Raw genomic sequence first — 14,450 nt, 5'->3', positions numbered from 1 at the left:
GGTTTCACCATGTTGACCAGGATGGTCTCGATCTCTTGACCTCGTGATCCACCCGCCTCGGCCTCCCAAAGTGCTGGGATTACAGGCGTGAGCCACCGCGCCCGGCCCTTCAACTCCTCTTAGCAACACTCAGGAATCCTAAATGGCTGTGGCTTCTATCACCGCAGGCACCTGCCCCGCAGCTCCGGCAGGACGCGGCCCAGCTCACCGCTCAGCTTTAGCCGCCGCAGGGGATATGGAGCGCAGTGCAAAGCCCCTCAGTACTTAGCGCAGACATATTTCTTTTTCCCTGTCACATTCTCAAGGCTACATTTTTTAAATTAATTTTTTTTTCAATTTTAAAAGCTAATACTTTAATTGTGCTTTACTTCACTCTTCTCTTCCCTGCCCCTAGTTGTTTTTTTTTTTTTTTTTTTTTTTTTTTTTTGTATAACATTGACTTGCTGTGTGAGTTGAGCAAGTTCCTCCTTGCATGGGCTGAGCCCTCCCTAACTCACAGGGGTAGGGAAAGGAGCAAGGGTTATGTGGAGCTTTAACTCTTTAGAGTGGAACTGATCCAGACACCACCCTGAAGGCCTCAGTTGAACATGGTAACAGTCCCCGGAGGGGCGAGCATGCTGAGGTTATCACGTTACCAGGGGCAGCAGCACGTGGAAGACGGGGTTAGGAAGGACATCTCTGGAGCGCCTACCACTGCTTTCCATCACACTTCTCTGGTCTGCTCCACTTCACCTTCTAATGCTACCCGCAAGCTCAGTGTTCCCTCCTCTGCTTTCTCAGAATACCCTGGGACTGCCTCTTATTTCAAATATAAATGCTGTAGCATGACTTCTCAGCCCTCTGTTATCTGACTCTTCCTTCCCAGGCTCAGTTCTGACAGCTCCCAATGCCAGGCTTCCACCACCCTAAGTTACTGACAGTCCTTCACTGCCCACCTACTCTGTGCTTTGTGCAATGGCACAGGTCAGGAATGGTCTTCTGGGAGAGCATCTTTGCTACTCAGCTCCATCAGGGCCCTTCTGTGAAGCTTCCCCTGTCCCTGACTCCTGCCTCGAGTAGAATGAATCAATTCTTCATTTGTGTCACTGAGCCTTGCACACACCTGCATTATTGTATGTGTTGTTCTATATTGCAATGCATAGATATCCATTTCTTCCGCTAAACAATATCCTTGGGAGAGTGAATGACTTATTATGTCCTCAGCACATGGCAGAGTACCTGACACATACTAAATATTCAGTATATGTTTATTGAAGTAATTAATTAATGTAGACAGCTGGCAGGAAGCTGCCTCCTGTAACATAGACAGGAGAACACCAGGCTAGACATGCAATTGGCTTAAAAGGCAGATGAGTTAATTTATTGGTTTTTATCAGTGCGTTGCATTAATGGCATTATTGATGAAAACTAGTAAATTAATTCATCTACCTTGTAAGTTAACTCCACGCCTAGCCCTGTGATCTTTTGTCTGGGTATGTCATGGGAGCAGCATTCAGGCAGCTGTCTAGATGATTGGTTGATTTCCTACACTAAACTAAATACTATGTGAGTATCAGTGGGTCCAAAATGATGAAGACACAAACCCTGCTCTCAGTTCTCCCATTTTGGAACTTGCATTACTGCAGATCATCAGGAACACATTATACTTCTAAGGCTGGAGTAATGTTACTCATTGTGAGTTACAATAAACAAAACCCAACAGGCAGAGCTAAACATCTGCCAGCAGGTATCTTAGTCATTGCATCAATCATTCCCCTCGTGCCTCTCGTGGGCTGTTTGCTCTTCTATTAAACGACACCAAAGTTCTTAACTAAATGATCTGTGTCCCCCTGCTCTCCTCTTGAACCGCCAAGGACCCTTGGTTAATTTCAGACCTTTAATGGGTAGACTCTATTGTTGCCACTTTCTCAACTTTGCCGGCAGAGCTGATGCTTAATGCTGTCTCCAGATCCTACTTTGGCTTTCCTCCTCTTCCCCACAGGGCAAGCTACTACAGAAAGGGAGGCTGTGCAATGCTGCCAGTTAAGTGGATGCCCCCAGAGGCCTTCATGGAAGGAATATTCACTTCTAAAACAGACACATGGTAAGTCTTTCGGCTAGCACACTCCAGGTTTCCCTGAGGCCGTAAGGTGGTGCTTCTGGGCCAAACGATCCCACACTCTTAAGCCAGGAGCCCCTGTATTAGTAGGGAGGGAAAAGACAAGAAAGTGGTTCTCAAATGTGAGCATATATCAGAATTCATAAAGGCGTGTTAAAATTCAGATTATTGGACCCTGCCCTGGGAGTTTATGATTCAGAAGGTCTGGAATCTAGCTGAGAATTTGTGTTTGTAACAAGTCCTGGAGTGATGCTGCCATTGCTGCCTGGAGGACCACACATTAACAGCCACAGGTAATTTTAAATGGTGGATTGAACCCGTTTAAGGACAAAGGACAAACACACACCCGCCAACAAATGGAGTCTTTTAATTGCATTAAACCCTGCAAGTATACAACAATGACAAAATTTGGGAAACTGGGAAGTCATGAACAAGTGGTGCCTTACTGAGAAGACTAGAACGTGGCTATCTAAACCAACAGTCCAGACCCGGGAGCACGGCCGGCTCCCTCTGCCTGAGAGCCCCAGAAAGGCCCAGAAATTGAGAGTAGGGGTGTAGGCCAGGCACAGTTGCACACACCTGCAATCCCAATACTTCGGGAGGCTGAAGCAGAAGGACTGCTTGAGCCCAGGAGTTCAAGACCAGCCTGGGTAGCATAGCAAGGCCCCATCTCTACCAAAAATTTAAAAATTAGCCAAGCAATCGGGCTGCCCACCAGCCAATGTCTTACACAGAACTTTCCATTGGCTTCTTAATGTCCTGTCTTAAAATATTAACAGACAGCCAACAATTAACAAACATTTGAGAAAAGATTCTAATCTGAAGAAAACAGACATATAATGTGGAACTTGAAAGAAGAAACATGTAAAAAGTTTAGGAAAACTTTTTTAAAACTCCAGAAGATCAAAAAAACTATGGCAACCATAAATGGAGGACAAAAGGTTATTCTAAACAATACTTTTAGGAGGAAAAGGAAACACAAATGTGATAAGAGGCGCCCTCAAGGAGATGGGCATGGCTACCGTGATGCCTGTGTGGGCTGCGTGTTCTCACTTTCTTCCAAAGAGTACAAGGCTGGGGCAGAGGGGAAAAGAGAAACCTCAGAGTGGAGAGACCTGACAAACACCACCTCACCCAGGTGCTCAAGGTCACTCTCAACAGTGATAAGTCTAGGGCCGACCATGGTGGCTCATGCCTATAATCCCAGCGCTTTGGGAGGCCAAGGTGGGCAGATCATCTGAGGTCAGAAGTTCGAGACCATCCTGGCCAACATGGTGAAATCCCACCTCTACTAAAAATACAAAAATTAGCCGGGCGTGGTGGCACATGTCTATAATCCCAGCTACTCAGGAGGGTGAGGCAGGAGAAACACTTGAACCTGGGAGGTGGAGGTTGTAGTGAACTGAGATTGCACAACTGCACTCCAGCCTGGGCAACAAGAGCGAAACTCTGTCTCAAAATATAACAGTGCTAGGTCATGTTGCCAGTATGTACCCCTGATGTGATGGAAATGGTCCTTTACCTTTGTGGTCTTCTCCCTCCCCACATCCCATAACCACAGTCCAATCCTGAGAAAAACAGACAAATCCCTATTGAGGAATATTCTACACACTCCCTGACCAGATCCTCAACCTTGTCAAGGTCATAAACAAGGAAAGTCGGAGATGTTGTCATAGTCAAGAGAAGGCTAAAGAAACAGAACAACTAAATGTAATGTGATGTCCTTGTGGAATTCTGGACTAGAAAAAGGAGAGTCAGTGAAAACCAAGGAAATCTGAATAAAGTACAGGTTTTGGTCAGTAATGCCTTAATTGTGGCTCAGTAATTGTAACAAGTATACCACACTAATGTGATGCTAACAGTAGGAACCGAGCGTGAGGTATAGGAGAACTCTCTGTATTCACAGGTTCTTCCAAGTTTGAACTGTTCTAAAAAAAAAAATCATATTATTTAAAAATTTGATGACAGAAATGCAAAAGTAATGAAAAGGATGGAGTGTGAAGCTAAATAAACCTTCCAGAAAATAAAACTATAAAGAGATGGGAAATATAGGAAAATATAAGAAATTTTTATTTTAAAAATCAAGGGGAGTAGACCAAAAAGTCCAATTAGCTGACAAAATAGGGGCCGCAGAGAGAAGGAACAGAGGAAGTGAAGAGAAGAAAAACATCAGAGAAACAATTCAAGATTTCCTAGCACAGGACATAAATTTCCAGAATGAAAGAATTCAAGTGCCAATCACCATGGATAAAAAGGACACATCCTCATGAAATTTCAGGCCAATGGTGATAAAGATCCTGCAAGTTCCACGAAGAAGAAATTTAATAGTAAAAAAAAAAAAAAAAATAGAGATAAAAGATAAGGAATCCAAATGGCATCAAATCAGTTAACAGCACCATAGAAAACTTAAGAAGACAGTGAATGAATGAAGATCCTCCACATTTTGAAAGCCTGATGTTGAGATCATGCTATAAGATAATGCGGCCATGATGGTCAAAGCTGCCTTTCTAACCATGTTAGATAATGAGAGCAAGAGCCTTTGTTGTTTTTACACCAGTGAGATCTGGTTTTAACCTAACCCAGTGGATGTCTAAGTGTGGTCCATCAGCACCACCTGGGAACTTGTTGGAACTGCAAATCCTCAGGCCCCACCTCAGGCCTGTTACAACAGAAACTCTAAGGGTGGGACTCCACAATCTGCCTTTTAACAGATGATTCCGATATGCAGTGAAGTTAGAGCACCAGCAACCAGGGGAATCCAGAGACAGAGAATAACTGAAGTAATTGTCCTGAACATATGCACATCCTATGACCCAACAATCCTATTTTTTTAAGTATCTACATTAGAGAGAAGATGACACAAATAGACTTGGGGGAGGAGACATGTTCACTTGCAGCATTGTTTGCAACAGAGAAAAAGCAAAACAAAAACAAAATCCAACCCAACTACCCCTCAACTAGTAGGCGGAAAAATTAACTGTGGTTTACTTATATCATGGAAAACTATTCAGCAGTATAAAAGAAAACGCTAAACCTTCATATATCAACATAGAGAAATATCGAAAACAGTGTTCAGTGGAGAAGAAGCAAATTACAGAAAGGAATAGGACGTCATTTATATATAACTATATAAAAATGTCCATAATACAGTCTTTATTGTTTGTGCTTTCACACATTGTTTAAAAATGTGAAACATACAAGGGTGGGATACAGTCTAACTTCAGGGGAGGGGAGAGAAGGAGGTGGGGACTCCCTGTCTCTCAGTCTTTATAAAGAAAGAGAGAACTGACATAAGTCAAAAGATTAACATCTAGATACATAGATATTCTGTTCCTTTTTAAAGGTTAGATTGTTTCACAATTGAAGTACTTAAATGACATAACTGCAGGGATTGGGAAGTGCTATAAGACAATCAAGCAGAAGGAGGAGCCAGATTTTTTTTTTTTTTTTTTTTTTTCAAAGGTGGGTTGGAGAAGCTCCTTGCAGGAAGTAACTTCAATACCTGAAAGAAAGGGCAGGCCTTGGAAAGATCTGTAAGAAAGGCTTTCCAGGCTGCAGAAAAAGCCAGTGTGAACAGCCAGAGGTAGGAAGGAGCCTAGCTTGCTTGCTGAGGAATGAAAACAAGTCCTGGTGGTCGGAGCTAAGGGAGTCCAGGGTGAGTAGGAGTGGAAGAGATAGAAGCAGCTGGCCGGGTCAGAACACAGACAGCCTTAGAACCCAGATGAGGGAATGCAGGTTTTATTCTAAACACCATGGGATGCTGGTTGAAGGGTTGTAAGCAGGAGTGTGATATGATCTTTGCTTTTTTTTATTATTATACTTTAAGTTCTGGGGTACATGTGCAGAACGTGCAAGTTTGTTACATAGGTTTACACGTGCCATGGTGGTTTGCCGCATCTATCCACCTGTCACCTACATTAGGTATTTTCTCCTGTTATCTCTCCCCAATCCCCCCACCCCCTGCTATCCCTCCCCTATACCCCCACTCCCTGCTATCCCTCCCTTAGCCCCCACCCCCTTACAGGCCCCAGTGAGCGACGTTACCCTCCCTGTGTCCATGTGTTCTCATTGTTCAACACCCACTTATGAGTGAGAACATGCGGTGTTTGGCTTTCTGTTCTTGTGTCAGTTTGCTGAGAATGATGCTTTCCAGCTGCATCCATGTCCCTACAAAGGACATGAACTCATCCTTTTTTATGGCTGCATAGTATTCTATGGTGTATATGTGCCACATTTTCTTTATCCAGTCTATTATTGCTGGGCATTTGGGTTGGTTCCAAGTCTTTGCTATTGTGAGCAGTGCTGCAGTGAACACAGGAGGAGATGAGATGCAGTCACAAAGAGCTCCGTTTGGGTATGTTACATTTGTATCTTTATAACAGAATGATTTATAATCCTTTGGGTATATACTCAGTAATGGGATTGCTGGGTCAAACGGTATTTCTAGTGCTAGATCCTTGAGGAATTTCCACACTATCTATGGTTGAACTAATTTACACTCCCACCAACAGTGTATAAAAGTGTTCCTATTTCTCCACATCCTCTCCAGCATCTGTTACTCCTGATTTTTTTTAGTGATTGCCATTCTAACTGGCATGAGATGGTATCTCAATGTGGTTTTGGTTTGCATTCCTCTAATGACCAGTGATGATGAGCTTTTTTTCATATGTTTGTTGGCTGCATACATGTCGTCTTTTAAGAAGTGTCTGTTCATATACTTTGCCCACTTTTTGATGGGGTTGTTTGGTTTTTTCTTGTATATTTGTTTAAGTTCTTTGCAGATTCTGGATATTAGCCCTTTGTCAGATGGGTAGATTGCAAAAAATTTTTCCCATTCTGTTGGTTGCCGGTTCTCTCTAATGATAGTTTCTTTTGCTGTGCAGAAGCTAGTAAGTTTAATTCAATCTTTGCTATAAAAAAAAAAAAAGTCCCTCTGCCATTGAATTTATAGTAGAGGTGGTTATGTGAAGAAGGAAACCAGTTAAGAAAATCCTGCACATTGCTAGCTGAAAGAGGAGAGGGGCGTGGCTTGGTGGTAGCAGTGGAGGTAGTGCAAAGTAGTGAGATTCAAGGTCTTTTTTTTTTTTTTTTTTTTTGAGACGGGGTCTTGCGCTGTCACCCAGGCTGGAGTGCAGTGGTGCAATCTCCCTCGCTGTAACCTCCGCCTCTCACCTCAGCCTCCCAAGTAACTGGGATAATAGGCATGTGCTACCACACTCAGCTAATTTTTGTATTTTTACTAGAGACAGGTGTCTCACCATCTTGGCCAGGCTGGTCTTGAACTCCTGACCTCAAGTGATCTGCCCGCCTCAGCCTCCCAAAGTGCTGGGATTACAAGTGTGAGCCACAGTGTCCAGCCTCAGATCTATCTTGAATGTAGAGTTAACAGGACTGCTGACTGTTGGATGGGAAGTGGAGGGGTATGGGATAACAGAATCAAGGATGACTTCTGTGGGTTTGAGGCTTGAACAAATGTATAACCAGAGGTGCTTCTGAATTGGGAAAGAATGAAGGAGGAGATGGTGTGTGTTCAGAAAGAGTTCTGTTTGGGCATATTAAATATAAGTTGCCTATTAAAATAGGCCAGTGAAACTGATGAGTGGGCATCTGATACATCAAACTGAGGCTCAGAGAACTGCATGAGATCTTGGAATCTGCTGGATGGACATTTAAAGATAGGAACTTTTGGCTCCCGTTTTCCTAAGAGCACACCCTCAATCCCACCTGGAGACTATCTCTTACACAATGGTTGTCTTTAATCATGACCTCCTTTCAGGTTATCATTAAAGAAAAAATGTAGCTTTTAAAGGCTGATACAGAGCAGCTTATTTTAAAATCTTTTTATCAGATTGTTATCTTTATTGATTCAAATGTTTAACAGTTTAATCAGCAATAATGTATGCTACTTCTATCATTTCAGGCAGAGCAAGTTTAATATCAAAAGAAGTGAAGTTTTAATATATATATATTTCTCTTTATTTGATTTTTAAATGCTCTAGTACAAAGCTTTGGGCATTGTCACTCCTATTTAGGACAGGCTTATAGGTGATGAAAGAGCCAAGTGGCATACAAAATACAGATTTGCCCTATCTGTAGGGCAAATAGTTTATAGTTTATAGATAAACTATAAAGTGGCAGTTAAATTGAATTTCAGATGCACAGTAAACAGTTTTTTAATATAAATATTGGAGCATACATATACTAAAAAAATTATTTGTTGCTTATCTGGAACTCAAATTTAACTAGGTGTCTGGCATTGTTATTTGCAAATATGACAATCCTACTTGCCAGAAATTATCAAAATTCTATGACCAGTACCACTTCTTGCTCTCTTGAACTCTAAACTAAGAAAATAAATCTCCATGTGCAGTTCTGTTGTGCTCTCAAAGGATACTATAGCCTATATCTCTCTAGAAAAGCAGAAAAAATATAGCTATAACTCTTTAGGCCTTATTGCCAGTTTCTTGCCCATTTGATTTTGCCTAGTTTTGCCTTGAAGAGAAGACCGTCAAACAGAAAGGAATAATATACGTGGCAGGCAATTTGTAGGTAGCAAAATCAAGAGATCTAGTAATATATTCCAGTCTGTCCCAGATGAGTTGTATAAAAACCTTTGCTTCAACTTTCTTACCTGAAAAATGTGGAAAATATCTGCCCAACCCTTCTCACAAGAGTGTTTGACATTTCACAAAGATGACAATAAAAGCACGTCATGCTTCTTAGAGGGTGGAGACACTATAGTTTTCTACAATTTTTGTGGTAGTATTTGCTAACCTTAGAAAACTACAACCAGACAGTAAAAGATAGGCTTTGTCAAAAAGCTGATCATTAGAGTCGTGGTTTAAGGTTTTTTTTTTTTTTACAAAATACAAAAGGTGATTCTGTTAGAACATGAAGAGTTCATCTCATAAAGGTTATTTAAAACAACAAATAGAAATCAGATATTTTTTTAAAGAGAAATAGAGAAAAATGCCCTATCAGATATTAAATACACAAAAAGTAAAACAGAATGATATCAATGCAAGAAGCAGACAAATAGATGAAGTGGAAATATAGCCAGAAACAGGCCTGTTTTTAATCACAAGTCAATGGGTAAAGAGGAAATTATCTCATGCATAGTGTTGGAAGAGTAGTTATTTGGAAAGCAAATCAATTTAGGTCCTTACCTCACACTAGACACCAAATTAAATTCCAACCAGATTTAAGAAGAGAGGAAAAACAAACACAAACTAGAAGAAGATAGCAAATATTGATCTAATCTTTGGTGAAGGGAAGATTGTATAACTATAAAATAAATAGAGGAAATCATGACATTCAAAAAATAGGTTTGACTATCTAAAAATAAAAATCTTTGGTATGCTAAAAAGTAGCATTAGAAAGCAACTAATAAGGCCAGGGGTGGTGGCTCATGCCTATTATCCCAGTACTTTGGGAGGCCGAAGTGGGTGGATCACCTGAGGTCAGGAGTTCAAGACCAGCCTGGCCAACATGGTGAAACCCTGTCTCTACTAAAAATACAAAGACTAGCCAGGTGTTGTGGTGGGCGCCTGTAATCCCAGCTGCTCGGGAGGCTGAGGCAGGAGAATCTCTTGAACCTGGAAGGTGGAGGTTGCAGTAAGCCAAGATGGCGCCACTGCATTCCAGCCTGGGCAACAGAGTAAGAATCTGTCTCAAAAAAAGAAAAGAAAAGCAATTATTTAAATTTTTTAATAAAAGGTTAACATCTCTGACATACAAAGAGTGCTGACAAATCGAAAAGAAAACTGATAAATTCCAATTTGTCCCAGCAGATAAAAGTGGGCAATTTGCAGGACAACAAAGGGAACTTAATTAATAAACACTTGGGAAAACATTCAACCATGTTAATTATCACGTCAATAAACATAATTTAAAATATTCTGCCATTTTTTGCCTTAAAATCTGCAAAAGTTGTCATTATTAAGAATACCCAATGCTGTGAGGGTGTCTACCACGCTTTTACATGATGCTGATAGATGAATAGAGTAACACATTTAGAAACCAAATAGACAATAAGTACCAAGAAGTTGTCAATATTCACATTATTTTGATCTAGTTATTTTACTAGAATTATCCTACATTTTCATTCTGTAATTATCCTGAATTACTAGATTATCCTATCCAGATTCAAGTTCTGTCTTGAAAGCAGAGTTAACAGGACTGCTGACTGTTGGATGGGAAGTGGAGGGGTGTGGGAGAATGGAATCAAGGACAACTCCTGGGTTTTGGGCTTGAACAAATGCATAACCAGAGGTGCTGCTGAGCTGGAAAAGAATGAAGGAGGAGATAGTGTAGGTACAGAAAGAGTTCCGTTTGGGCATGCTAAATTTGAGTTGCCTATTAAAATAGGCCAATGAAGCACATGAGTGGGCATCTGATATATGAAACTGAAGCTCAGAGAATTGAAAGACTATGGAATCAGTTGGCTGGACATCCTAATCTAGTAATTCAGAGAATTTGTCCTAAGGAAATATTCCTTTTTAAAAAATGCACAGAGAGGTCCATAGTATTTTAAATATTTTGAAAATTGAAAGCAATGTGGAAATAAGGCAAACCAACTACTCAACGGAATGCTCTGTAGCCACTAGCCACTCCAAATGTTATTTACAAAATGCACTGGCATGGAAAATATTTATACTATAATGAAATGTGCAGAAAAATCGAGGTTCAAAATTGCATATTGAATATAACTGCAACTAAGTGAAAAAAGTCTAAGCACAGAAATGACTTAAAAATTAATAGTGGTAGTCTTTTAAGGGAGCATCACAGGTATTTTCTCGTTTTTTCAATGTTTCTACATTTTAAGAGTTCTCTATTATGGAAAAGGGTATAATGGGAGAAAAAAAAAGGGTTGAAATTGTATGTCTGTATGTCTGTGAGTGTGGGTGGGTGTGTCTATATCCATCTCCATGTCCTCTGTCTCGTGCCCAGGTCCTTCGGAGTGCTCCTGTGGGAAATATTTTCTCTGGGATATATGCCATACCCCAGCAAAAGCAACCAGGAAGTTCTGGAGTTCGTCACCAGTGGAGGCCGGATGGACCCACCTAAGAACTGCCCTGGGCCTGTGTATGACTCTTTTAGGAACATTTCTACTAGTTACTAAGCAGTTTTTCTTTTCAAAAAATATCCAGAGCCACATATGCTTCTTTAAGATGAAGGGGCAGATGGCTTCTTCCTTTAATATGCCCCAAGATGGGAATGTGACTGCGACTTCAATGAAATGGGTTGGTCTCCCAGGCCCTTAAAAGCAATGATGCCATCCCAGAAAAAGCATCCATTGTCTGGCTATGGGCAGTGGACTCACCAGATCTACATTCCCCAAGCTCTTCCTGGGAATGTGTGTCCCAGGCCTCACCCCCGTTTCCCTACACCGTATGTCTGAGTCTCTTTCAAAGATTTCCATTCCCTGCAATGTCTGCTGCCCTGCCTGGCACCCCTCACCTCCTTCCCACAAGCAAGGCAGATGGGAAATATAATTGGAATTTCTGTCCCAAAGTGGCTTCAATTCAGGAATGGAATGAAAGCAGCTGTATTTCACATAAACACCAGCATGTCTGTGTTAGACACCTGTACACCTGCGCACTCTTCCTTAACCTATCAGCAGGGGGCAGCATATGCCAAGCACATGGGGCCTACATGAGTTCCCACCCTCAAATTATCCATGCAACCGTGGTCTCATTTTGAAAAGGGCTGGGAGAAAATATATGTTTCATCCTTGTGCTTCTCCTGATTTTAATTCATGTGATTATTCTTTCAGATACCGGATAATGACTCAGTGCTGGCAACATCAGCCTGAAGACAGGCCCAACTTCGCCATCATTTTGGAGAGGATTGAATACTGCACCCAGGTAGAAACATTTTCTCCTCTTGACCAACGTTTAGTCTATATGAAAAAGCCTTAAAGATGGCAAATACCAAAATATGAAATAGGCCGAGCTAATCAGAGTAGAAGATTTATGTCCATGAGAGTGAATATTAATGTTCTCTAAAATGAAATGATTGGTGTCTCCATTTGCCCATTTTGTAAAATAAGTACTAGTAACTTCACCAGCACACGACACAGTGCCAGACACACAGTAAGACTCGGGAATCAATCCAGTCCACAAGAATTTACCAAGTCCCTTCTGGGGGCCTAAAGTTCTGTTAGTCAAAATTGAAGCTTCGCAGAAGTGTGGAACACATCTGCTCTCAAATAGTTGAGAGCCTGGCTAGAGAAATAACATATGAAATAATTAACTGCATATATATATATATATATATATCCCCAATTATATAGGTCAGGAGGATTAAGGGAATGAAATTTCAAAGTAGTCTGAAGAAATTTTAACATCAGTAATACTTGCGTATCATTCATACTGCACAATTCACTTTGTGCGTATTTTGTTTTATCCTTACTGAGGAATGCAAAATATCCCCACCTTATAGATGAGGAGTTAAGGCTTGAAGAGGTTGTCCAAGTCAGACATTTTTCTAGCAATCCTGTGGGTTCCTATACAGATCCCTCCCCCATTCCTTTAGTAATGACTCTAAATGTTGACTTCTTTCTCTCCCTCATTTTCAGTAGACAGCTATGCGTCCTCCCTCACCAAGAGGGTAGAGATTATCATATGAGAATGCCCTTGTTTCCCCCCTGCCTCTCATACAAACTTCTCTGCCTCTGCAGCCATTTCTTCCCACCTACCTTCCCGTGCTCACCTCCCCTTCAAGGGCAGCCTGGCTGCCGGCATCACCAGGCCTTTGTTCTGTACAGTCATCTCTTCCCTGTACCCGCTTGCTTTCCCTCTCTCAGCTCTCATTCTGCCAGGACATCTCACTCTGAGAATCTTTTAGAAGAGTCGATAAACCAATATCTATTTATTTTATTTTTGGGATGGAGTCTTGCTCTGTCACCCAGATTGGAGTGCAGTGGCACCATCTTGGCTTACTGCGACATCCACCTCCTGGGTTCAGGTGATTCTCCTGCCTCAGCCTCCTGAATAACCGGGATTACAGGCAAGGGTCACCATACCCAGCTAATTTTGTGTATTTTTAGTAGAGACAGGGTTTTGCCATGTTGGCCAGGCTGCTCTCAAACACCTGACCTCAAGTGATCTGCGCGCTTTGGCCTCCCAAAGTGCTGGGATTCCAAGTGTGAGCCACTGCGCCTGGCCTACCCACTATTTCTTGAAATCCCCTCCTCCTCTTTGTGACCAAAGACAGACACATTTTTCAAACCGTAGTCATTTTCCAGCCTCACTACTCCATCCTCTTATTCCTTCCAGCTCAGGTGGGTGAGCTGACATTTTTATCTATATAGACTTCCTATGGCAAGTTTTGGGGGGTTCTTTCAGAGAACTTTATTTAATGACATTAGGTTATTTTGTTGTCATATGAATGGAATACACCCACTTAAACTTACATACCTTCTTAGTATTTTTGAGTGTATAGGAGTATATAATATCCTTCTTAAAAGAAGGCAATTTTACACAAGCATATTTTAAATTATTCACTATATAAATTACTAAAAAACAAGGAACTAAAGAACTTTTTAATGAGTCAAAGGTAGTTTTTATTTTTAAACTATTTTAATCATGAACATTAATGTGTTTTTCTGTTACTCAGGTAATAAGGGTCTTTTCTCAATTTGCATAAAATATTAATGACTTTCTCCAAATGTAATTTTTCTTCCACAAACTTTCCTTAAACTTCTGGCAACTGCTTCTATTCTTCTATGTTACAATCTATTACCGTGAAAATGATCTAGCACAAAGTTTTTATAAATGGTTTTCCTCAAAGCACTTCAGCATTTCCTGGGTTGCACAAAGGATCCTTCACATTTAAACTAGTTAAAGAACCCCTGTAGGCTCCGTGTGGTGGTGGTTCCTGCCTATAATCCCAGCACCCTGGGAGGTTCGAGGCAGGTGCAACACCTGAGGTCAGGAGTTCAACACCAGCCTGGCCAACATGGTGAAACCCAGTCTCTACCAAAAATACACAAATTAGTGGGTGGGGTCCAGTAATCCCAGCTACTCAGGAGGCTGAGGCAGGAGAATGGCTTGAACTCAGGAGGCAGAGGTTGCAGTGAGCCGAGATTGCACCACTGCACTTCAGCCTGGGTGACCAAGCAAGACTGTCCCAAAATTTTTTAAATCCTGCATTATGGTAGATGTACATGTGATGATGTGGCACAGGAAAAGTTATAATCAAGTGTAGAGTACCCAAATGGAAATGGAAGGTAGCTAGGAAGAGAACAAAAAATAAACCCCGTAAGCCAACATGGCACGTGCCTCCTCTCCTCCTCCCCCGCCCACCACTTTTTAAGTCAAACACATAGGCTTTTTTTTTTTTTTTTTTT

At 41.4% G+C, this 14,450-nt stretch overlaps 1 protein-coding gene across 2 annotated transcripts in view; it reads left to right on the top strand.

Annotated features, from left to right (window-relative positions):
* Window positions 1-14,450, top strand: part of ALK (ALK receptor tyrosine kinase) — a 755,264-nt gene that overhangs the window by 733,143 nt on the left and 7,671 nt on the right. For both annotated transcript variants that reach the window (XM_017545664.2, XM_037744648.1), the window contains 3 exons: window positions 1,982-2,083; window positions 11,048-11,182; window positions 11,874-11,964. In XM_017545664.2, the coding sequence (XP_017401153.1) occupies window positions 1,982-2,083; window positions 11,048-11,182; window positions 11,874-11,964 (328 nt within the window). The remainder of the gene's footprint in view (window positions 1-1,981; window positions 2,084-11,047; window positions 11,183-11,873; window positions 11,965-14,450) is intronic.

The sequence above is a fragment of the Cebus imitator genome, unplaced genomic scaffold (assembly GCF_001604975.1).
Source record: "Cebus imitator isolate Cc_AM_T3 unplaced genomic scaffold, Cebus_imitator-1.0 Scaffold180, whole genome shotgun sequence".
Taxonomy (NCBI): Eukaryota; Metazoa; Chordata; class Mammalia; order Primates; family Cebidae; genus Cebus; species Cebus imitator.
Note: the sequence above shows the minus strand (reverse complement) of the source record. Positions and strands in the feature narration are given on the sequence as shown.